The following is a 25,186-nucleotide window of genomic DNA, read 5'->3' on the forward strand; positions in this document are numbered from 1 at the left end:
TTTGAACACAAATTGTCAATTAGCACCAATTATCGAACTAGAGCCATCATTATAGATGATTGTTCAGTTATAATTCATCGAAATACAGGTACTAAGCGTAATAAAATAACACAACACCACTAAATAAATCGACCATTGCAAAAGCTCTTTCGAGCTTGCTTGCTTTGATATTGCATTCTAAAGACAATTGAAAACCTTGTCTATGGACCTAGCAATAGACAAACAGGGTGAAATGCCATAGAGAATAAAGATTTATGCTTCACTGTACAATGTAATCATATGACCAAATCCATCATACCCACGGATTTTTAAATTTCATAAACTGGATCGCGCACTTCGATGTACCAATATTGCAAATTTACACCTTATAGGGTCGTATTACAGAACTTACTCAATGCTCAAGTCAGGATCTGAGTATGATTTCAAGCACTGGAAATACGACCCTAAGTACGAGTAAAGTTCTGGAATACGAGCCTTAGATAGTGTCCAGTCCATTATCTTTTTCAAATTTTGCTTAAATATAATTACCTAAAAGGTAATATGCTTTTACTGTGACAATACAAAAAAAACTATATCAACAATAAAACCTTCTATTATGGTTGAAGAATATTTATTTCTCTTAAGAATATAAATTCACTTACAGAGAAAGTTTAAGATCTTCAAAACTTAATAGTAAAGCGCACTAAAATCCATACAACCATCGCCATTCACTGCGTATTAAGAAAAATAATGTAGGTAGACAAAAATTAAAATCATACGTTTTGAGTTCTTAGGTTTTCGTGATTGTTACACATAGGAAATGAAACTATCTTTCCGGATTTAAGTCGCGTATATTGTCGCGTATGTTATTTCAAACAAACCAACGTTTCGGGCCGTTTACAGGTTCCATGGTCACGGTTGACTGTCAACAACAAAAACAAATATACGCGATTTAAATCCGGAAAAATAGTTTCATTTCCTACAAACGTTTTGAGTTGAATTTATCTGCAATTATATTGCAATTATACTAATTTGTATTATGAAATAACATTAGTAGTTTTGGTCATCCATAAACGGCCACATTTTCTGTAAAAATTAAAAAGTTACATATAAGTACGCAACGTAATAAGTAATATATAAGTACGTGTTATATAACATTTCGTTCTTCTCGGGGAATTTGTCGCATGAACTAGTATTAGCAGTATTCAATCGATTTGACGATTAAAAGTGTAATTTGCTTGTAATATAGGTAGAATTTTATTGTAAAATATAGCAACAATACTTAAAATTCAAATTTTATAACTATGTTAATATTGTATTATCACATGCTGACTATTAGCATTAATTCAAAGTTTTAAAAACACTTGGCAGGACTTGAAGGATGCTTCGAATGCCACGCCATACGTAGTAATAAAACAATACGTATTAATTATTCTAACCGTACATCTTTAGACCAAGTCATAACGTGTGTCGACAGTATACAGACACAAAGCATTCAGTGTGTTACCAATTAATTATTTTAGACAAAGGAGTGTTATTTACATCTTTAATAATTTAATTTAATAAAATGGATACATTTGCATTTCACGTTTTCGGAAAATAAGTACAAAGAAATTAATCACGTAAAGCATTATGTAATTAAGATCTCAACATTGAGAAATATATATGGTATTTTTCGTTATATTTTTGATGGTATGGTACCACTAAATAAAAAAATCATACAGTATTGCCACAAAACTGAAACACATAAAATATTACTGCATAGGTCAATGATGTCTGCAGATATGTTGCAAAAGATTAGGCGCGGGAATACACGTCCTTTTCGTGTCTGATGGTCGGATCGCCTATCGGATCGGATTCATTCAATACACGTCCGGTAGGCGTCCGATTCTTTCGTCAGAATTTTCTGAACTAATTGCAGTGTTGCCAATTTACGGGGAATTCCCCAAATGCAGGGAACTTTATCTTGTAAAATTACTACTATTATCAGTCACTAACAAAAGCCTAGTTCTTAAAATAGGATGATGATGATCAGTCGGTGTGTGTTGAGCACGCGACCCTTCCTCGCGTTTTAACCGGACCCCGATGTAAAAAAAGAATACAGATGTTGCCGAACAAAGCCGAGCTGTAGGTATTTTAAAGGACTAGCCACACATTAGGGCCGTGCCCGGGACGTGGACGGGGCGTGCTAGTTTATATGAACTGCAGGCCCGTCCCGGCGCCGGCACGGACATGTGTGAACGAGTTTGTACTAAATATACCCAACGATATTTTTTGAGCTCCTGATGGAACACGGCCTGTACACGTCCTGGGTATGTGTGAATAGACCTTAATACCACAACTTATCACTCGTCAAGCTTGTTGAGTTTATTTCTAATTATAGCATAACTTATATTTATAGATGGGCACATTTTGACTTCCTTAATAATTTCATATATTTTAAGCGTAACAATAATAATATAATAAACACTGAGTGGACTATCAGATAGAAAAATCAGACATGTATTCCCGCACTAAGGGTCGTATTCTAGAACTCTACTCAATGCTCAAGTCAGGATTGCACTGGAAACACAAGCACGACCGTAATGGCAGGGACTTGAGTATGATTTCGAGTGCTTTAAACCATACTTAAATCCTGACCCTTCGAGTCGTATTCTAGAACTCTACTCAATGCTCAAGTCAGGATTGCACTGGAAACTTGAGTATGATTTCGAGTGCTTTGAATCATACTCAAATTCTGACTTGAGCATTGAGTAGAGTTCTGGAATACGACGCTTAGGGTCGTATTGCAGAACTCTACTCAATGCTCAAGTCAGGACTTGAGTATGATTTAAAGCACTAGAAATCATACTCAATTCTTTGCCATTAGGGTCGTATTTCCAGTGCTTGAAATCATACTCGAGTCCCGACGTGAGCATTACTGAGCAGAGTTCTGGAATACGATCCTTAGTACAGTAATGAGGTTTTCATTACAATTTTACTGTTTAGCAACTACTCATATATTATCATTACATAAAAATGTTGCAACTAACTCATTGGAAATTTCGAAGATCTTATTCTGTAATAATAATTATAGGCAGCATTATTATGTGGGAATTTGCTAATCCTTTTGAGTGTCAACGAAGCCATATCGGGAAATCTTAAATTCCCCAGATTACCACGTGCCCATAACGGGTTTTGAGGCGGTAAAATTCTATTATATGTTTGGTATCGATATCCGGAATCAATTTTGAGTCAAGAGCCTGTGTATTTACCCTTTAAGTCAGCATTTCCGTTTCCTCGTCGATAGTGGCGCCCTCTTTTCGTGTCTTGCTAACTTACTTGCCGCGCGGACCAGGTGACGGTTTATCATTATAGCGTCGCTTTTTCGAGCCATGTGCATGTCAGCGCTATTGCAACAAATCTACGCAAAAACATAAAACGTAATGCAAAGTCGCTGTCGGAGCGAAAGAGTCTATCGTAACCCAAAGCACTTCCCGAACAACTCGAGAAAAGCAAGTGGTCTCTCAAACAGTACCAGTGTGCGTTATATAGACTCAAATTCGCAACATTTGTAACCAGACGGATCCAAATTCTTTCAATACTTTCCAGGCACATTATTAAGCACAATATTTTCCAGACAGGTTCAATGCCGAAGTAGACGCTCTGTCGAGCCAGGAAGTCCAACCAGATTGATATCTGACACGAGCATTGGTAACGAGAATCTTTCAAATGTGGGGTACACCTGAAATAGACCTGTTCGTTAGTCGAGTAGTTCGATAGTTCTCGATGGATGTTACAGACCAGGAAGCGCAACACCACAACGCCTGTCCATCGCCGGTGGCACTGTTTCGACTACCGAATCTCATCCTCGGTCTTCGGCCACTTGAAGCAGGCCAGCGGTCAATTCATCCTGATCGCTCCGAAATGGAACAAAGTATTTTGGCGACCAGATATAATGTCGGGCACTACAATCCTTCAGTCTAATTCCAGATTTAGTCAAAGTTCTTCTAGACACGAAGACGAGCATGCACCCACCAGCAAATCAGGACCTGCAGTTGGTGGCATGGCTGATTTCGGGTGGCAAGATATGCTAACCGAATGGTATGCTCAGAAGCAAGAACTACTGATATTGAGCTGTAGGAGTTCTACGATCAACACATACCGGCCTGCGTGGAACAGATCGAGAAAAAGGCGTGAGTCCCATTACATTAATTATAAGTACCCTAATGCAGCCCAAGTAGCCGTTACCTAGCTCATTTACACTGTAATATTGGTCTGGCCTACAGAACAATTTTGGTTCACAAGTCTGTAATATCAACTTTTACACACTTAACATTTAGTATATACTTATCCTCCAACTTCTTTGTAAAAACCTGTATCTGTTGCCCAGGAAAAGCCAGCTATACCGCCAATTTGGAATCCTAAGGTTTTACATAATTATTTACGTTAATTTAATTTTGACGAAAACGATCTGTATCAAGTCTCGAGGAACACCGCTACATTATTACTGTTGGTTTCTAGGCGTAGGGATCACGACTTTACATTGTTGTGCGTTGTGTGTGAATAATACTAATTTATTAGATGGAAACAATAGCATAGTGTTATGGCATATTTTCGGTTTCAATATGGATAGTAGTAATCATAGACAATAGGGATGGAGACTTAAATAACACCCCGTTCATGAATCAAGTACAGTTTTTTTTATAAAACAGTTGCTAAAAGTATCACAAGATCGTAGGCATAATTTTGTGAATTTATTTATGGCTGCTAGAGGCGAAGTCAAACCTGCATCCAGAACAATGATTGGAGGTTGGGTTAAATCTCTTTTAAAAGAAAGTGGTATTGAAGCAACTCCTGGTTCCGTGAGGTCAGCAGTTGCGTCCCGTAATTTTGTAGAAAACATTTCCCATAGTTCAAATACTCACGACTGGAAATTGAAGAAAAATTCACACTTTTAAAAAATATTATCAAAAATAATTAATTGATAACACTTCCTTAAATAGTAACGAATCTGTTTCACTGTCAAATTATTTTGACTCGGTACGCTAATTGCGTAATTGTGTTATATTATTTATGATCGTTGAGATTAGTCATTATAACGTACACACGCCAGCACATCAAGCTACACATTGACGTATCTTGTTCCGTTGCACTGAAGGCGATTTTCGAACTAAAATGTGTAGTCTGATGTGCCGTTGTCAGTGCTTGATTATACTGCATAATACCTGTGTAGCATATCTATAAGCTACCAATCATTCAATATAATTTACCTGTTGGAATTAAAGTTGCGTATCATTAATTAAGTCCACCACATTACTCTGTCTTCCATAGCTTCTCGCACTAGCGCTACGGGTGATAACAAACAATTCACTCAGGATGTATTTCGGATATTGATACCTAACAAATAATAGAGAGACAACCAATAAAACTTACCTATTATTTTTTATCACTATCCGAAATCTATGTAAGGGTTACCTACTATGTAAGGGTTACCTGGCGCATCATGAACCATAACGACAAGCCGTCACTTCAAAGCTCCTTAAATTTAGATTAAAAAAAAAAAGCCGTCACTTGGTGAGCGCAAGTAAGTTAGTTCCAAGAGATGAAAAGAGGGCGCACTAACGGAGAAGAAACGGAAATGTTGACTTAAAGGGAAAAAGACCGGCGCTTGACTTGAGATGGATACCGGATATTGATGAAAAAATAATATGTATGTTTTATTGGTTGTTAAAACTCTGTGTTTTATTGAATTTTATTTCTATTTTTGTATGTTAAGCAAAAAAAATTGTGTTTTCCATACCTTTCGCAACAAAAATAGCTTAAATCGTGATTTTAAATTCGAATGGATTCGCGGGTTATTTTCCCGCTATTTTTTTTTTCTCTTTTGTTGGTAATTTTCGGCGTGTCATATTTTAGGGTGGCAACTGAAACTATATCTGAATTTTTTCCATCCTTTAAGATCTGAATGTACATTGCAATTGCAACACCGGCCGGCCTTTGACTTTCGTAAATCTGGAAATTCTCGTTGCCTTTCGTTCAAATAAAACTCTTCAATAACCTGTAATAACATTTCGCTACCCGAAGAGTGCCGTCAATAATAACAAAATTTGATCTTAATACCAATGGCAAACATAGCGGCCAAACGTATCAAAAGAGAATTCAAGGAGGTCGTCAAAAGTGAGGAGGTAAGATTATTTTACATCGCTAAAACTCGCAACCTGTGCTAGCATTTACTTGCACTTTGGGTTGGAATGTCACTGATCCCATAATTTCCTCTTATATCATGGTTAAATCAAGGTAAAGTGCAAAGTTCTTTGTGATAAAGTCGTGAATTTGTGTGGTGATCTGTTTTTATTGGTACAGTTTTAGAGTGAATCAGCATGTTTTTGGTGCAATCTATCGTTTATATTGTTTATTGCTGCACAACGTATTTAACGATCTCCAGTTTTTCATTTCAACATTTATGCCACACCATCTGTTGGTGTACTGCATGAATCCTATAGTTAATATTATAGAGAAATTTAATTACTCTATTTTTTATTGTGCATTTATTAGTTTTTAACGTCGAAATACTATTTTAATAAGTATTGTTATTAAGAAAAAAATTATATGTGATATGGTAGGATATCACAGGACAACAGTTAAATAATTTAGTTAACTAAAGTGTTGTGACCCACAATACTTACACATAGTATTATGCGTTTGTTTGCACCTAGGGTATCTCAATTGTTATCTTTTGACAATTGAATGATTGCTTTTTAACTGCATATAGTTCAGTAAGAGGCACGTCTTAATATTCCATACATTTTGATATGGTCAAATATATTCAAAATTTAGTAAATAACAAGCCAAAAGTGAGTATTTACTTAATGTAAAGATTAAATTTAATGTCTATTTTGCACATTCTAAATAAAGTGTACAAGCAAAACAGGTTGTGTCCCTCAGATATGCTACACAATGACATTGACTGTTGCTTTACAGACTTACATGTGTGATTGGATGCAACTCATCATAATTAATATCTTCCTGTTGTCATTTTTCTCCAAAATTCAACTGAATCACAAATTCCTTCATTCCTTACAATGATTGGGTGTTATATTAACATGTTTTTTTGAGATTGTCATTGGTTTCTATACATTTTGTAAAAAAAATTTAATATTAGCAACATTTTCAAACAAATACGATGTGGATAGACATTTTCATGTTCAAAAGATATATTTTTGATATACTGTGGGTTTGTATTTATGTATTCATGTCCTGACATCGAATATTGCACATAAATTAATTTTGAAAAAATCTGTTCTTTATTTGGCACCAGTCCAAGTAATGTACTCACTAAACAGAAAGCATCATTGTTCTTTATTTGTTTAAATAACTGTTTTTGTGAAAATATTTATGCATATGTGTCACAGCTGGCGTTGGCTCTTTTGCGAGGGTTTTATTTGCTGCATTGTTTACAGAGGACTAGAGTATTTAATTCAGCAGTCATCATGACATTTCAATATAATTTTGCTACTTTTACTGTGATGGAATTCACACAAGAGATAAAACTTGTTAAAAAATGTTAAAACATTTTAATGTTGTGAATTCGATGGTAAATAAATTTATTGTTATTAGTAATGAATGGATTTTACATACAGCCAGTGTTTTAGCCCCTTACACTTAACAAAATTCCAAAAATATTTTGATGTTACACATCACAGGTAAATCTGATTTATTTTGATGTCACTCAGGTTTGAAAATAGGCAAAAATATGTATTTGATGTTTTGCAATTAATAACAAAAACGTCGCCAGTCGACGTTAATACTTAAGAAAAATTTCAAGCTATAGTACAAGAATTTAAAAAAAAGATATGGAACTCCCTAACTAGAATTTAATAACCAAGAGAGACGCGTAGGAGCGCCAGAACAACGGATACATGATCTTGAACAGAATCAACTTGCTAAAACATTAGAAATTAACAATATAACAAATAATACCGAATATTACAACACAATCCGGAAAAAAATTCGTTAAACTGAAGGTATAGGGTCAAGAGCACGTCAAGCTTGACACTTTAGATTTAAATCCAACTTACAATAAGAACGGTCCAAAGTTCAAAGTGTCAAGCTCTTTTGTCAAGTGTTGTCAAGTTCTTTGATGTGCTCTTGACTGTACCTGGCAAATAAAGAAATAAAACATACACAAACAAAGACAGCCCTGGAATGTTAATGGTGGCATTTTATGTTGAAAACGATAAAAGCCTAGTTGGCTTGATGAAATTTGATCAACTTCTGCTGTCCCAATTTTTTTCATCTCATGCAATGAAATCATCCTTATAAGAAATTTAGTCTATCAACATTAAAAAAAATGCCAATTTTGTGAATTTTGTATGAAAACCTTTATTTTATTTTATGGAATTTGACCTACTTCTGCTGTCCCGATTATTTTTCGTCCCATACAATGAAATTATCCTTTTATGAAACTAAGTCTATATAGCACTAAAAAAAATTTTATCAATTTTATTCATTTTTATGGACACTCACCCTTGACTGAAAAATTTACTATGTCAAAATTGTTTTCATAAAAAGATACTTATGGTTCCTAAGACAGTTTCGTTGTATCTTCTTTGGTTTCAGATTTCCCTTTACTGTTCCATTTAAAAATAACACTGTATGGCACTTGTGGATAGTCAAACATATGTAAGATTTGCAATAGATAATCACATGAAATGGACAGAACACATGAATACGGTTTGTAATAAACTAAAAGTCAATCATAAAAGTGTAAAGGGCCCTAAACGTTGTTTGGTTTGTTTGAAAAACAAATTAATATATGCAATTTAGATCTGAAACAATATTTTTATTGCCTATGTGTAACAGTTGCAAAAACCTTACAACTCGAAATAAAAGTTATTCTTGTAAAATGTACTGTAATAAAAAATAAAACTTACCCTATCTTACACAACCTGTATATTACTCGAGGAATTAATTATTGAATAAAAGTCACTTCTTGTACTCCCAGTACAAGAAAAATTGAAATATATGCTACTATTTGAACACTTTTGTAATAAAAGTTTACAATCTACTTACTGTAGTGAAATAAAATGCGAAATATCTACAGTAATAAATTGGTGATAACGTCTTATCGGAATCTTTAAAATATATACATTATCTAATGAACGAAATTCCTAAAGAAATAAAAATATCGTTAAATTGTGAACAATTAAATCTAAATTAAAAAGTACTTTTAGAACAAAATATGAAAAAAATCAATACTCATCATCATCAACTGCCTCTGTGGCCAAACGGTGACCATGGAACGGTGGCAGTCCGGCTCACGCAAAGGTCACAGGTTCGATTCCCGGGCCGGGAGAATTATTTGTATGGCCTACATTCATTTCTGTCGTGAGTTTGGGTGTAATTTGTGGTTGTCTACGTGTGTCCATAGCATCCGCGACACAGGGTTAGTGCTATGTTGAGTGTGTACGTTATACGGCTAACGTTCATGATGTACATGTATTATGCAAGTAGTAGTAAAATGCGGTGGTTTTCCTATAATTCCTTCGTCATTTATATAAGTTTGTCAAGCGCCTATCTATAATATATGGGCAAAATTGTTATGCAATATTTTGTAGGAGTGAATATGAAGGCGTTTCATTATGTAAAACTTGACAATTGGAATGTAGCAGAATGAGCTTACATTTCGCCTATTTTTTATGTGTACATAATACACAGCGTAATACATAGCTAAAATTGCATTAAGTATTAATAATAGTTGGCGTGGCTACAAAGAATCCTCAGTTGCAACGCCACAGTAATTGTTTTTTTATTTCTTTTAAATTGATAGTAGTACATTCACAAAAAATACATGAATATCATGTACGTTAGCCGTACATTAGTCACAGTGGGTAATATCTTAAAAAAATATGATGGCGTGGCTATATATCATGACACCATAATACCCATTACACACACAGTAACTATCATAGTACGGTATGTGACTGTAAAGCTATTGAAAATGTAAACCAACATACTTACCTTGGTTTGGTAATTGACCATCGATTTAATTGGGGGCCGCATATAGAACTGATTTGTTCAAAATTACGAGCAATTACGGCTAAGTTTTTCTTAATACAACGTCGCGTGCCTTGTGGTGTTCTTTTACAAATGTATAAAGCTTTAGCGGAGAGTATAGTTGCATATGGATTAACTAGTTACGGTCGTACTTTCAAAACATATTTGGAAAAAATTTATAAACTTCAGCTAAGACTTTTAAAATTAATTGTACCTTATAGAATTAAAGAGCAGTTTCGAGATAATGACAAGGGTCTATTTGATTATTGCGGAGTTTTAAATGTTCAAAATAAAATTAAATGTTTACTATTAATAGATAACTTTTTAAATATATTGATAAGAAAGTTAGTCACACAAAAGGTACGAGACAAATTACTTTGCAAACCTTAATAACAACTGCTTCGCATAATTTCTATGGAGAAAGGACTACTAATTTTATTGTACCAAAATTAATTAATAATTTACCTTTAGAATTAAAGAAAAACATAACTACGGTTAATATAAAAAGTTCAATTAAAAGTTACTTTGAAAAAAAAAAAAAAATAAATAAATAAATAAATAAATGTAGTAGTATAACAATGAAACATGTAATTTCTAATTGAGATTTGTAATCTTTTGTTAGCTTATTAAATATAAGAATGTAATATTAAGATGTAATTAAGGAGAACGTGCAGCACCCGGACAAACCAATGTAGGTTTAAGGGTGTGATGTATATATATTTTTGTAATATTCTTAGTGCTTAAAATAAATAAATAAAAAAAAAAAAAACCTATATTTTAATTTCAATTAAATTTCGCATATAAATTCCGAAAAACTCGTAGGTGCGAGCCCAGTCTTTAATCCACGGCCTCAAAAAAAATTAGTACTAACATGAAATAAATGATTATTGCTATCTAAAGCCGGGTATTAACTAGCGAGCTGTAACCGTAATAGTTGCATTTTATGTTACCAAAAATCATAGACGACGATAATCAGGTACTCATACTAACGAATGAAGACTATTTCAGGCGTACCCACTAGAACGTCGTTACTGTATCTGTCACGTTACAGTTACAGCTCCTCTTAATGAATACACTTTTTTTAACGTCAGGAAATCGGCATGGATATCCTCCGCCCGGGGGAGACGAAGGGTTATGTCGGACTCCTACCGACTAAAACCTGACGGTGTTCCATCTCCTTACCATGTGCCGGAGTCACGGAGATGCTTACGCGTTCTTCCGCGGCTCTGACTGTGATTGGTCCTATTGGGCGCCGAACCCCATCTCGCTTTTCGGGAAGAGTTCTTGTCTTCCTGTCGGCAAACTTGGGAAGGAGACGTGGAACACGTACACCGCCATCTCGGATCCAATATTAACGAAGGACGGACTCCCCTAAGTCTGCCGCTCACGGACCCATGTCACGGGAGCTTTCGCCATCCGTTACCCACCTATGTCGGCAACCGGCAGTCTGTAACGAATACCCTGCTTAACATTTACTAACAATATACTAACTCCAAACTTATTATTAATATACTGTACACCCTTTATTAGAAGTGACTCGTGTTCAGCGATGGAATGTACATACAAGGGTCTGTTACAGTTTTAGTGATATTCTTTATGAATGACTCTGACGCAGACTACGAGCGATATCATCACCATAGAATCATAAATACAGTAGATGTGGTTAGTTAGTATAAGACGCGTGCCAATTGTAGGCATAGATCCACCTACTTGAGTACAGTCCGCCATTTGCGCTTTGTGCGTTATGGTTGTGTAAATCCGGAAAAATATTTTTATTTAGGAAATGTCAACCGTGAACATGGGACCTGTAAAGGGCCCGAAACGTCGGTTTGTTTGTTTGTTTGAAACAAATATACGCGATTTAAATCCGGAAAAATAGTTTCATTTCCTATTTGTAACAATCGCGAAAATCTAAGAACTCGAATAGTTTTATTTCCTATGTGTAACAAGAATTTGTTATATCTTTTTAAATTAGAAACTACGACCAATCATTATCAAGATTTCATAGTGTTTATCATTTGTTTGTATGCGTTTTGGTGACAGCGGTTCTTCCATTGTTTTTTTTCTTCCGTGGTCAACACACAGCAGTGCGAACGCACATACTACACATTGCCGTATTTTGTGCTGGAATGTTTTAGTGCTTTTGAAATGTAATATTAATTAAATTAAAAGTCTAGCTTGGCTTTTTGGCCTTAGGATCATTCTAAGCGCAAGCGGCATTGAGTTGAATTAAAATCTTAAGTGTTAAGTTTGACGTGCTCTTAACCCTGTGTCTTGTTTAAATCAAATTATATTAATATTGCTGTAGAGTTCTATTTTCACAGTATACATAATTAAGAGCATATAAATCGCTTAATGAAAACCTTATTTCAAAGAATCATTATAATTGAAATATAAACTTAATACGCCCTGTACTTACCCGTAAACAAGTGGCTTAAAATTGCTGGCAACATTTCAGGGCTTCAATAATAACAGTCATTAGAAAATAGACATATTTGAAAACTGTATGATCGACAAGCGTGTCGCACAGTGAAAGCACTAAGCCAACGAGCTTACGACGTCACAGTTACAATTTATCCACTGCCTTTCATCGTATATAATATGCTTGATCAAAGTTTACTTTGATGGTTTTTAAAATTATTTCACTACCTACGACCGCTTTTTTTTTACAATATTTTCAAAATATGACAATGTTCCGTAATATATTTGTTGATAATATTTTATTTAGGTCCTTCAAATAGGTGATCACTATTATATGTTTTTACCTTTACTTCACTATTTACAAATTGTTTTTGTACACAAATGTTAATTGTCTATATTTTTAAAAATAACTAATGGTTTTTTACACTATTCTCTAAAAACTAAACACTTTCATTATTTTTATTAAAATTATCAATGTATGTATATACCTTGTGGTGCCCTCTTGCGTGTTTCAATGTCTACAGCGAAATCCTACTTTATTTGTTGTTACTCTATAATACGGTACAACATGACTAATTTTGGACTGGATTTAGTTCTTTTTATTTTTGCATTTTGTTGACAGAGAACCTGATTTTCGATATCCATCATACCATTGGATAGTAAATAATGGTGCAAATGGTACTTGCGTGTCCCATTTATACCAGTAATGGCATAGGCGGCACTAGTTTATCTCTGTTTTACCATTAGATAATAAATAATGGTATAAGTGGTACTTACCTGTCCCACTTATACTCTTAACAGACTGAGCAACAGGTTGAGACTGTGCCACTTATATCATTAAGAGTATAAGTGGGACAGTTGGAGACCATTTATACCACTGAATTATATCATTTTAAATTTTTATTTTTATTTTAGCGTATTTATTGGAGATGGTATAACTGGTCCAAAGGCTTTCCATCGACTGCCTAATTAACAAATGCGACGTACTGTCAGCATACTTACCCAATTACTGAACTAATTTATTATTTTGATCTAAAATCTTAAGAAAAAGAAGAAATGTATTGAGTTGCATTAGACATAAAAACGCAAGCCGAGCGGATTTATTATGTAACAATGTTCTGCTATTTTTTAGGCTATTAGTGAAATTGTGTGGACCTTCAAAGACTTTGATAATGAATATAATTTGTGTCAGTTAAATGTTGCTAATATCTTGGTTCCAGATGGCAGGAGGAGCCATAAAATTGGAGCTGGTGAATGATAGTTTCACAGAGCTTCAGGGTGAGATCGCCGGACCCCCAGATACTCCTTACGAAGGAGGCACATTTTTACTGGAGATTAAAGTTCCTGAGACCTATCCCTTCAATCCTCCTAAGGTAAACTCTGTATATTACATAAAATGTTTTCAAATATTTTGCTATAAAGTTCCATTGTGTTGTATTTCAGGATTCCATAGTTCATTCGACATTTAGTTTTTTTTACTATTATGTTTTATTAATAGTGCCTTTTCTCTTAAATTTAATTTCCACAACATCGTCAAAAATTTTAATTTACTGTACTGGAAATTAGATACTGGCATGTTAGATAATGTCTGTGTTGATAATCAGACCTTGGAGCGAGGACTAAATTACCTCGTGACTGAATGGTTTCTATCTGTATCTAACATAAATCATTGTATAAAGCCGCAACTTTGATTTAGCAATTAAGTTATATATGGTGGCGTTACATATAAAATTAAGCACTTATAGTAAATATTTCATAAGGATCAGGTTGACTTGAAAACTACAAGCCCATACAAACAAATTCATTGTACGGACAACGGCACATCAGACTACCCATTTTTGTTCGAAAACCGCCTCCATTGCAACGGTACAAGATACGTCAATGTGTAGCTTGATGTGCTGGCGTGTGTACATTTAAAATGGATCGACAGTAAGCAAAACATGTTTTCGAATAAACATGCGCGCGTACGCATAGTGAACGAATAAATTTTCTAACTGACCGAGGAATATATGATTTAATATGTATTATGTAATTTTCTTAACTAAAACTTAGTATATCTTTTACAGATCCGTTTCATGACCAAGATATGGCACCCGAATGTATCATCAGTGACTGGTGCCATTTGTTTAGACATTCTCAAAGACCAATGGGCCGCCGCATTAACGCTGCGAACAGTATTGCTCTCCATCCAAGCACTGCTTTCAGCTGCTGAACCCAATGACCCTCAGGACGCGGTTGTCGCAAAACAATATAGAGAAAACCCCCAACTATTCAATTTAACAGCGAGACATTGGACTAACGTCTACGCTGGGGGCCCGACACCAATTTGGGAATTCAATCAAAAGGTGCAGCGCCTATTAGACATGGGCATCGACGAACACCAAGCGAGGGTAGCTCTGTCTACATATGATTGGGAACTCGAGCAGGCTACGGAGCAACTTTTTAGTTAGTCTTACCATACAAGCTCTATACATAATGCTACCTTTTACGGTGACTTACATAGAGCTCCATCAAATTATCACCCATTAGTAAAAAGCGTAATTAAAAATTGTTTACGTCCATTAATAGCACGCAGCTGACAGTGTTTTGTCCGCCGAGCTGATAAATCCCATACCCAAATGTACTCGTGACAGCGCAACTTGGACGACGCGCAATAATGTCCGTAATTTGCGTTGGCCTTTAGTAACACTTGTCTATTAAGGGGCACTACAGAAATTATGTGTTGTCATGTCCAATCAAATTTAATTAAGAAATTTTAATTGCTGTAAATATTTCAATGAATTAATTTTATGCAAAGCTTTAATGAGTATTGAAATTGACGCTTTCTGAAACTAGGTGATAAGGTAACATGTGTACTCATTTGTGATCCGGTTTTTCTGTAATTCTGATGATTTTATAAAATTTGTATGTTCACTTGCAATTATAGTCCATTTCACATGGGATGAGTCCTGTGCCACTTCCAATTTTTACGTTGCACTCATATCAATCTTCCAACCAGGTTACTAAAAGAAATAGTAAATTTGTCATAATGTACCAAAAACAAATATTTGTTGGAGTTGTAATTTTAAATAAAAATTAGAGTATATATAGTAGTAAGAAATTAAGTGATAAAGATGAAAATAAATTACCCCGATTACTTGTTGCGTAAACCGGTATATTTTATCCATAGAATTTACACCTTAGAATCGATAAATCGAATTTACTATGCGAGTCGTTATCTTTTGGTTTTGAGCTTTGCGTGATGTTTTTGGAGTAATTGTTCAAATTTCGTTTCGTTGCAGTTGATTTTATGCTTTGTTGACTTTTTTTGGTTGTTGATTTTTTATTTGTTGTGTAGTTTTCTTGGAAAGTGAGTAACATAATAATTGGTCCTTTCTATTTTGTTTTTTTATTTGTTCTTAAATTATTTTCTGTAAATCTATTCTTTCCTCGTTACAAATTATTTCGGATAAGGTATTTAAATCGATTTATTTTCATTCGGTTTTACATCACTACATCTCTCGAAACTTCAAATTTCAAACGTCACCAGAATCATGCTATGTGAAATGAACTATAATTTGTAAAACATCTAATCAGAGAAGTTTTAGGTGCCTACTAGAGATGAAACGGATAGTGATTAGGCCAGATACCGGATATCCGGCAAGCAACTAGACCGGACAGCCAGATATCCGGGCGCCGGATATCGTACTCACAGTCGCAAACATGTCGCGACCGGTTTATAGCGCGCATCGCCGTGATTGAATGATTAGTGAATGATTGCACTTTCACATTAATGATTTGAGTTGTGGTCACTTGGTTTTTGTTACAACTATAAATTTATTCGATAATACAACACTACAATAACAATACAAACAAATACACAACAGAAAAATGTCAACCGTGAAAAAATAGCCAATTTAGCTATACTTTAATGTCAGTGCTGTTTGTTTGTTGTTGAAACAGTTACATCATTCTTTGTCCATATTAAAATTTCTAGTTGTTATTTTATAAGTATAAGCCTAGCACTTGATATGCCCGTCAATCTTTTGTTTCAGTTAGATTTCATTAATGGTTTGATCTAACTATTCTAAAACTTTGATACTAGTTTTTGCCAAAAAAATATATCTGAATCTATTTACACGTTTCAATATTATCGTTACACATTGGTCATACGAAAACATGATTATTTTAAATCGATCATTATTTCAAGACAGTTCGAATCTATCGTGATCGCGATCCTTTCATTTGGTGGTCTGGAAGCAGTACCTAAATTTGACAAACTTTGCAAGAGTTTATAGCAAAATACTGTCCTCGGAAGCTGGTCTTGTTTATGAAAATAAACGGAACCGAGTTTTACCACTTATTGGAGAAATACTGGTTTCCATTCGCCATAATTAGCCTTTATTGAAAGTTGAGTACGAAGTTTACAGATTATGTTGTCTATTTTCATAGTTTTTTAAAGTTACAATGAACAAATTGTCAACGATCGTGTAGTTGCTATTTATTTGTCCTATTACTATCTTCTTAGCTCATATCATATCTGATTGTAAACTTTTTGATTTTTAAATATCCGGTATCCGGCCGGACATTGTCCTATTATCCGGTATACGGCCTGATAGTAATTTTACCGGATACCGGATAGTTACCGGGTATCCGTTTCATCTCTACTTAATATCTTACTAATCTGGTAAGTTTGAAAGATATTTTTTGTGTTGTTATTTTTGTAAAATTACTTTGTTCATGATTTTTAGAATAATGGCCAATTTGAAGATGGGAGACGATTTTTGCCTTTTAGGTTTGATAAGCAAATTACTTATTCATTTTAGCATAACGAGAATAAAATTTTTATACATAGCTAATCGAGATTGTACAATACGGCAATAGTTCTAGCATAAGGTAGCAATGTTATCAAACACGTCAATTACCTGATTTGAACAAAAAAATATCGAATGTGCATCCATTGCGGTTGAAGCACCGCCTTTCCTCTATCACAGTCAATCTGTACATTCTAATGTACGTACATTCGGATACACACTCGATCTGTTCTTTCACTTTGTTCGTGCGCGGCAGAATCTATGTAGGATGCGATACGAGCTCACAGTGCGGTGAATCAATCAATCAAATCAAATCAATTTAAATTCACACTCGACCGGATCACAACCAATCGGCCACTCTACCTACCCGAACTGTGTATCTTTCTGTGGGTATGTTTGCGCACGTATCGCTGATCAAGCACCTCTTACGCTGGCGCGTTCGTCCGAAAATTAATACGTTGTCGAGTCAATGGCTGTCGATTGTCGACCCCTTGCGTCTGTAGGTGCTTCTATCCTATGAATTACTAGGCGTTGCTCTCTGATAACAATCATCGATAACAATTTCTGTACTAATTCTGTATGAACTGTTATCTTCATAACCATAATCGCTCTGTTTACATACACTGTTGTAATTCATCATCATCATCATTTACAGCCTGACTTCCCCAATGCTGAGTATAGGCTTGCAAGTTTTGGTCTCTCCCCACGGTCCCGCGTCAATATCAACTGTTACAATTACTATTATAAAATACCCATTACTATAACATTAGCTATATTGATCACTGAATTGCTATTTAGATAATACTTTTTCTTAACTACTATTAACATTTCACTATGTTTTAATTCAACATTTTCTCTGATTTCCCACTGATTTCTGCTTAATCGACTGTACTAGAGTAACGGCAATAGCAGAAAGTTTCTGACTTCGTTTAAAGAGTTACGACACCTTATCAATGCGGAATCGGCTTGAGCGATCCATGTTTTACCACACTTGTCGCATTAAGCAGATTCGCCGCCGACATGGCCGTTCGGGTGTCGACGAGGTCGTTCGGGTGTTGACGAGGTCGTTTGGGTGTCGACGAGGCCGGATGTCGATGAGACCGTTTGGGTGTTAAAGCCGCCGATCACCCGACATCGGCTGCGTACAGATCATAAATTCGTAGGAAATAGATCAATGCAGCCGTCTTTTTCGCTCTTATTTCATGGAAATAAAGCTTTTTCTGACCTGCTTAATGCGATTCCGTGTCGATAATTGTGGGACTACCTTATATAAAGTTTTATTCACTTCTAGTATTCCTGAAACTGTTACTGTAGCCTGGAATTTTCACTTTCGGTTTAAATAATATCGCAGGCACTATGAAGAATATGATGCCGAAGTGCCCGCGAGCGCCCGCGAGGGCCCGGACACATCTGGCTCTCGCGGGTGCTCACAGGCACTCAAGGCACTCGCAGGCACCTAACTTATGTAAAGACTTCAAAACATTTTCGCTATATCTGGTGGAGTCGCAGCCTTACAATCTGAACAGATTGTTACATTACAGGCGAATGCTCCCGGTGAAAGAGCGACCGAATGTTACAAGTTGTATAATTAATTACAGGTTGCGCAACGAATGAATGCTCGGTTCTCAGCTGTAAAGCTCGAATTTTAACTCTTAATTACAAGCGAATGATCGCGGTTAAGGAGCGCTATATGAGGCCTTCTGTGTTCAAATCAGATAAGTGGACATCAGATTTCACAATTGACTGTTGAACATGGACGCACCTGTCGTTTCTTTGAGATATTGTGTTAAGGGTGATAAGACAAAGATCATCACAAATTACGAAGTTGTTTTTGTAACGAGCAATAAAATAATTAAATAGCCTTAAAATTAAAATTATGTAAAGTTAAATGTTATTATCAATTTTGTTGTTGGATATCCATTACGTCCACAATCCACTTAGTATTGTGATGTATGTAATATTGCCACCCTAAATAGAGCTAGTAAGAAATAGGCAAGATCGTTTATTTTTCCAATTTAGTTACATTTTGTATAGTATGTCTGATTAATTGAGGATAAGAAATGGAGATTGAATGAAATGTTGTACCTAAATAAAAGTATCGTCATAATTTGAATGTATTTTTATAATTTTATAACTCACGTCCTGATTTTTTTTCGTGTTTTACACGACTGGAGAAGATAGTGTTATAACTACTAATTAATAAGTTTAGGTATAAATTACATTTAATACCGTCACATTATAAATCAAATAATACGCACAAATGTACAATACAGCAATCCAAATATATTTTAATTATAATCGCTATGTTTTGGTGTCAGTTCTCATGAAGTCTTCCATATAGGTACCATCGTTTGATTTATCCGCTTTATTGCATAACAGTTGACGTTGAAGAGCTTGCGCTGAAGATACTGAAAAAGAATCATTGTTCTACAGCTATTTTTACAGGTATGTTAGTGTAGACCCATTAGAGACCAATTTGAGAAATTAAATTTTCTAAAATGTGTCTGGTTGGGAACTCTGTGTAGTGCCTAAGGAATGGGTATTTGGTGTGGCACATTATTATCAGTATGTTCTGTATTTTTCTCAGTCTGTAGGCTGGTTTGAACCACACTTAAACAATAAACATACTGCATTTACTTTGAAATCAAGTAAATGCAGTATGGCGTGTATCTATGTGGAGGGTGTGTAATAAGAGCCTACTTCGTCCTCGTCCATCTGCAAGAACTGTCTGACACTGCGGCATGTATTTAAAATTGCAGCTTTTTGCTTTTTATTATTATTATCTGTTTTGGACTCTTCTCTCCCATGGCCTAAAATATATTTTATTATTAATAGCGATGTGTAAACCGATGACAACTGAGTAAAACAATGTGTGCTCTAATGGCACGCAATGAAAATAGTTTTTCCGAATTTTCTTCTAAAAGATACGTAGATTTTTTCTTTTAGCATATGATTTGTATGCGCTATGCCAGTAGTACTAGTCCGATTTGAACCTTACGTAATTTTTTTCTTTTAGCATATGTTTGTTATGCGCTATGCCAGTCGTACTAGTCCGAATTAAACCTTATGCCTTCTTGTATAGAGATGTTACTTGAAATCAAGTGAACTAAACGTGTAATCACTCTTCGTACGGAAATATATTGCTCTTTCACTCATGACCTACTCAAGTCTAGTATTCATTTTGAAACGGAACATGTTTCTATGGTAGTCTTCAGGTATGACGCTAAGGCTGTCACATCTTTTAATCTTACAAATCTGTAGAACCTGTTTAAATTTTACTTTCGTTGATGTCCAAGTTGGATAGGTCCGTAATCTCAGTTCTAACAAGTATGCTTAAAGAACTTTTCATTGTTACTAATTGCAGGTTTATTACCACCGTATGTGTATGTCTTTTAATTTAGGTTTTTACCAACATTAAAAATATCAGGAATCGATTGAATTCAAGCCTTTATTTAACCATGTTTACGTACGTATGCAAGTGTTGTGTACCAACGTGCACTTGGTATAATCTTTTAGTCTGTATTTGTGGAGAGCGGCATCTAGCGGAGACCGAAGTGAACATAATAAGCTGTGTAGAACCTGTACAACTAGCTGCGCCCGCGCCGCGAACGCATCAGCAAACAGCGAACAACTTGAGCAACCAGGCGAGTGTCATTCCATTAATCAGTTCAGTCAGAGTTGTCGCTCCACCGCAGGCGGTGTTCTCGCGCACTTTTCCTTTATGATATTCAACAATTTGGGGGAAGCCGAGAACGTAACACCTCACCAGAATGTGATTAATAACAGTGCACACTTTAGTTTACTAATTCCTCTTCGTCTTTTTAAGTAACTAACGTAAATAAACTTTTTATTACTTTCTAAAACGTATTTAATTTTCCGCGTGTGTCTCGGTTCAAGCTCGCGCCAACAAAACGTGTGTGAATATAAATAAATATTATAATTTAGTGTATTTAACATGACTATATCATACGCCGGAGAAGTCCCAAATGGCAGCAGTTTCGGTTGTTTTTGGAGGATCCTTTTGAAGTAAGTTATTTCTTTGTGTAAAGGGAGAGGCAGTCGGTGTCGGACAGGTCGGTAGACGTCAATCGCTGGCAAACAGCTGTTCGGGTGGAAGATGCTCAATTTCGCATGACGAAACCGCCGCTCGATGGCCCGGAGCCGTTGTAATACACAACAATGGCACCTTTACTCCTGCCTACCCATTGTGACGTGTATCAACCATTTATAAAATAACATTTAAATCTCGCCGCCCCTTTTGTTTATGTCAAACAGTTGAAAGGTAGTTGTCATGTAAAGAGTGAGGATCAGTCGACCTTGCGGCAGCGGTGAGGTGATGAATGTGACTTATTAGAAGTGATTTATACTTAGTTTCAGTGTCTGCTTACTGCTCGCTTGGCCCTGACAACGAAAGGTGGCGAAAGTAACTGTGACGCATAGGTGTACGATACGCCAATCGATTACAGCTTAACTCGATAGTTGCGATTTCCTTGAATAGATTTATTTTACCATAAATCGTAACTATAGAATCGATTTAGTGATTTATGCTGGCTGTTAAGTTTTGTACTTACTTGATTTAACTTACAAAGCGGCGAAATAAGCTGATGCCAAGCAAGATCCAATCCAATGCAATAAAAATAAACGTTAGCCTTAATCATTATTTGAAGTCTACATTCCTAAGTGTTTTTCTTTTCGGTGAGACTCGTTGAAGGTACCGCTATGTGAGCGACAGTGATTCTATACTGCGAGGACGGAGTGAGTAGCTCTTACGTCTAGGTAGGTACTTAAATGTATTCGTTTAATAATATTTTGTTTATTTTACAAAAAAAATACGTTTTGAAATACGTGTGGCGCACTACAAGTTTCCGGAATGAATAAGAAAAAAATACTATAAATGGTCAGAAATGAATTTATTGTTTCTCAAAATATTCTCCGTTAGCGTTAAAAGCACTTTTTCATACGAATGAACCAATTTTGAAAACATTTATGCCACTCCTCCGTGACAATCTCGGAAACATATTTTTCATATTCTTCGGCAGCCTCTTCAGGTTAAGAAAATCGTTGATTAACTGGCTCTTAATTTTTGGAAATAAGTAAAAGTCACAAGTTGCCAGGTTGGGACTGAACGCGGGATGGCTCATAAGGTCAACGTTGTTCACCTTCAAAAATTAATTTGTCTGTCTGGCCGTGTGAGAACTGGCACTATCTATCTATATGTTGTTTTTACGGAGTTTGTCAATAACTTCATCACTATTCACGGTACAACGATTTTCCAAAGCAACAGTATTTACGTGTCCAGTTTTATTAAAATTATTTTTGTTAAAAAAGAAGCACTCATCGGCTTAGAGGCACTTTGCACGCGCGCCACTTTGGTTGGTTTCAGCTCATCTCGAAAGACGCTCGATTACTGCTTTGTTTTGGGATCGTAACTGTAAATCCATGTTTCGTCACCTATTACTATGTCCCACAACAAATTTGACGCCCCTTCGTTGAATCTGGTAACCTAGGCATTGCACCAAGTGACGCGATCCGTTTTTTGAGCCTCAGTCAAATTGTGTGGGATCCAGCGAGAGCACAGCTTTTTCACACCCAAATGTTTGTGTAGTATTGATTGTATTTGACTCATGCCTATACCTAAAAATGCCCGAATCTCATGGTATATCACATGCCTGTCTGTTTTGATCATACGGCGCACAGCATCGATGTTGTTCACAGCAGTGGACGGGCGACCATCACGAAATTCGTCACTGAGATTCACACGACCGCGTTTGAATTCTGAAAACCAGCTATAGATAGTCGTCTTGCATGGTGCTTCATCGCCAAAAGCAGTTTGAAGCCGAGCGAAGCTCCGCTGAGCTGTTTGATTACACTTAAAGTCGTAGAAAATCATACTACGAAAATTTTCACGAGTTAAATCCATGGCGATGTAGACGACCAATTTTTTAAAATGACGCGCCGATGTGAAAACAGTCGGATGAAACAAACTGTATTCTACAGCCAAAGAGTTCCCATTTTCAAATGTTGTAATTACTTTTTAAATATTTTTTATGTAAGTGGCCAGTTCCGCAAACTTATAGTGCATCCTATGTGTAATATAAAGGCTAACATTAGTACATTATATTCCTACTGTCAGATTAGTTCAATGTCGTCATTAGCTCTAAGTACTTAGGTTACTTTATTTCCCTGGTTGAGGAAGGTAGGCACCTTCTTGAAATTAGGTACTATTAAAGATCTGCATCAACCTTTTGTTAACTCAGTGTAAGATTTTAAGTCTTTGGGTACACGTGCGAGCATTGTTTAGTAATAGCAGCTTTCAGCTCTCTGGAGCTGGGTGCACAAGTCTCATGCCACTTAAAATCGTTCTAGAGATATCCATCAACTTGCTAAACTAAACCAGTGGGCCAATCACGAGTTTGTCATGTAAATTTGTTCTAAGGCTAATCCATGCCGAATATCTACGTGAGACGTATTTCTCGTTAAATACAACAATTTCGAATCCTGTACGCCTTTTTCCTTCCTGAATTTGCCATCTTTTAATGGTAAGATTCGAAAAGAAAACGTATCTGGCTGGACCAATCATTTAAAACCTTAGAGCATTTTAAAGCCCTTGCTAAGTTTTCGGTACAGTCGCAGTAATATAAAATCGAATTGTATATATATTTTTTTTACTATTTGCAGCTTTTTACTAACTATTATACAATACAGTAAACCGACAGAGATGAAACATTTTCCTTTTAAGCAAAATAAAGGGGGCCCCAACGTTGAAAAAAATACAATGATTTTTAATTGTTTTAGTTCCAGCTATTCAGCATTGACCTACTGTTCTAGATTAGCGTTTAACAATTAGGTATAACAGACAGTTATGGACTTTGTAGGCTTTGAAAAAAGAAACGTACGACGACGTTAACCAAAAACTTGAAAATGCCCTGAGACACGTGCTACACAACTGAAATTTGAGCATTTCGCCTACTTTGTTAGATGAGATTTACTCAATGTCCATGAATGCTGACTAATATGTATAATATTTTTTTTATATTATGTAACCTTAATTTCTTTTAATAGAATTAGTGTCATTTATGAGTTTCCACGAATACCTACACTTCATGGTGATGCAGTGCTGCATACCCACGCAAAACGATGTAATAAGCCGTGTCAAAGTTTTATCCATAACGTAGATGATGACAGAAAGTGAGATAGATAGACTACTAAAACAAAGTATAATAATTAAAGCTCGGAAAGCAGCATACTAGTCAAAACGTCTTGCCATTGGCCAACGTTTTATAAAGTTCTTAATGATACAGAAGATAAAGTATGACTATGATCAATTATTTTTGTTTTAAATTGCTCTAATGATTTTGATAAACTCAAAGAATGCATTTCGCTTTACCTTATATGAATGCTAACAATAAAGTTTTGGGAAAAAACGACATTGTTCATATATAGGATATATTAATTTATTTTATTAAATATTTTTTAATAATATATTTTATAAAATTTATTTCGAAGGATTCCAGTGCTTACATACATTATTCATTCATGTAGGTACGGTTGGTCTGTTGGCTCGAAAAGAGAGTTAAGAATTAATGAATTATTTATCGAATAACTGCTTTACATTGACTAAGTATAAAGTTTTTTATCCTTATTAGCAAAACAGATGCATTAGATTGTAACAATTAAGCATAAAGCTTTTGAAAGGAAAGTAATGAAAACGAATATGAGTAAGAGGAAAGTCAGCGCCGGCGGCGATTGCCCAAGATGCGCCCGGGTGCAATCTTACCCCGGCGCCTACTAGTAGGCAGGCAATCAAAATGGAATACTTACAGTTATATTTCGCCCAGTAATCGGAAATTCGGGTGCAAATGGAACAATAATAAATGATGCTTGGCAGCAATAGCCCGTTTACTCCTTAGAGGCGTTGCAAGAGGCATTCAGCGCCCTCTTAAGACCCTACGCCC

General features: G+C 35.5%; 2 protein-coding genes across 3 annotated transcripts in view; both read left to right on the top strand.

Moving 5' to 3' along the window:
* Positions 1–5,953: 5,953 nt before the first annotated feature.
* Positions 5,954–18,528, top strand: LOC113240251 (ubiquitin-conjugating enzyme E2-22 kDa). Of its 2 annotated transcripts, none has more exons than XM_026477509.1 (3): positions 5,954–6,146; positions 13,659–13,811; positions 14,505–18,528. In XM_026477509.1, the coding sequence occupies exons 1-3, from the start codon at positions 6,084–6,086 to the stop codon at positions 14,886–14,888; spliced, it is 600 nt and encodes a 199-aa protein (XP_026333294.1). In that variant the 5' UTR covers positions 5,954–6,083; the 3' UTR covers positions 14,889–18,528. The 2 variants fall into 2 exon arrangements, with proteins under 2 accessions (XP_026333294.1, XP_026333301.1); XM_026477516.1 differs by having other exon boundaries at positions 13,662–13,811.
* A 2,231-nt stretch (positions 18,529–20,759) lies between these two features.
* Positions 20,760–25,186, top strand: part of LOC113239528 (bestrophin-3-like) — a 51,175-nt gene continuing 46,748 nt past the window's right edge. The window contains exon 1 of the mRNA XM_026476613.1: positions 20,760–21,257. Coding sequence (XP_026332398.1) covers positions 21,187–21,257 — 71 coding nt within the window. The 5' untranslated portion in view covers positions 20,760–21,186. The remainder of the gene's footprint in view (positions 21,258–25,186) is intronic.

The sequence above is a fragment of the Hyposmocoma kahamanoa genome, unplaced genomic scaffold, assembly GCF_003589595.1.
Source record: "Hyposmocoma kahamanoa isolate Upper Pololo Valley unplaced genomic scaffold, ASM358959v1 100021, whole genome shotgun sequence".
NCBI lineage: Eukaryota > Metazoa > Arthropoda > Insecta > Lepidoptera > Cosmopterigidae > Hyposmocoma > Hyposmocoma kahamanoa.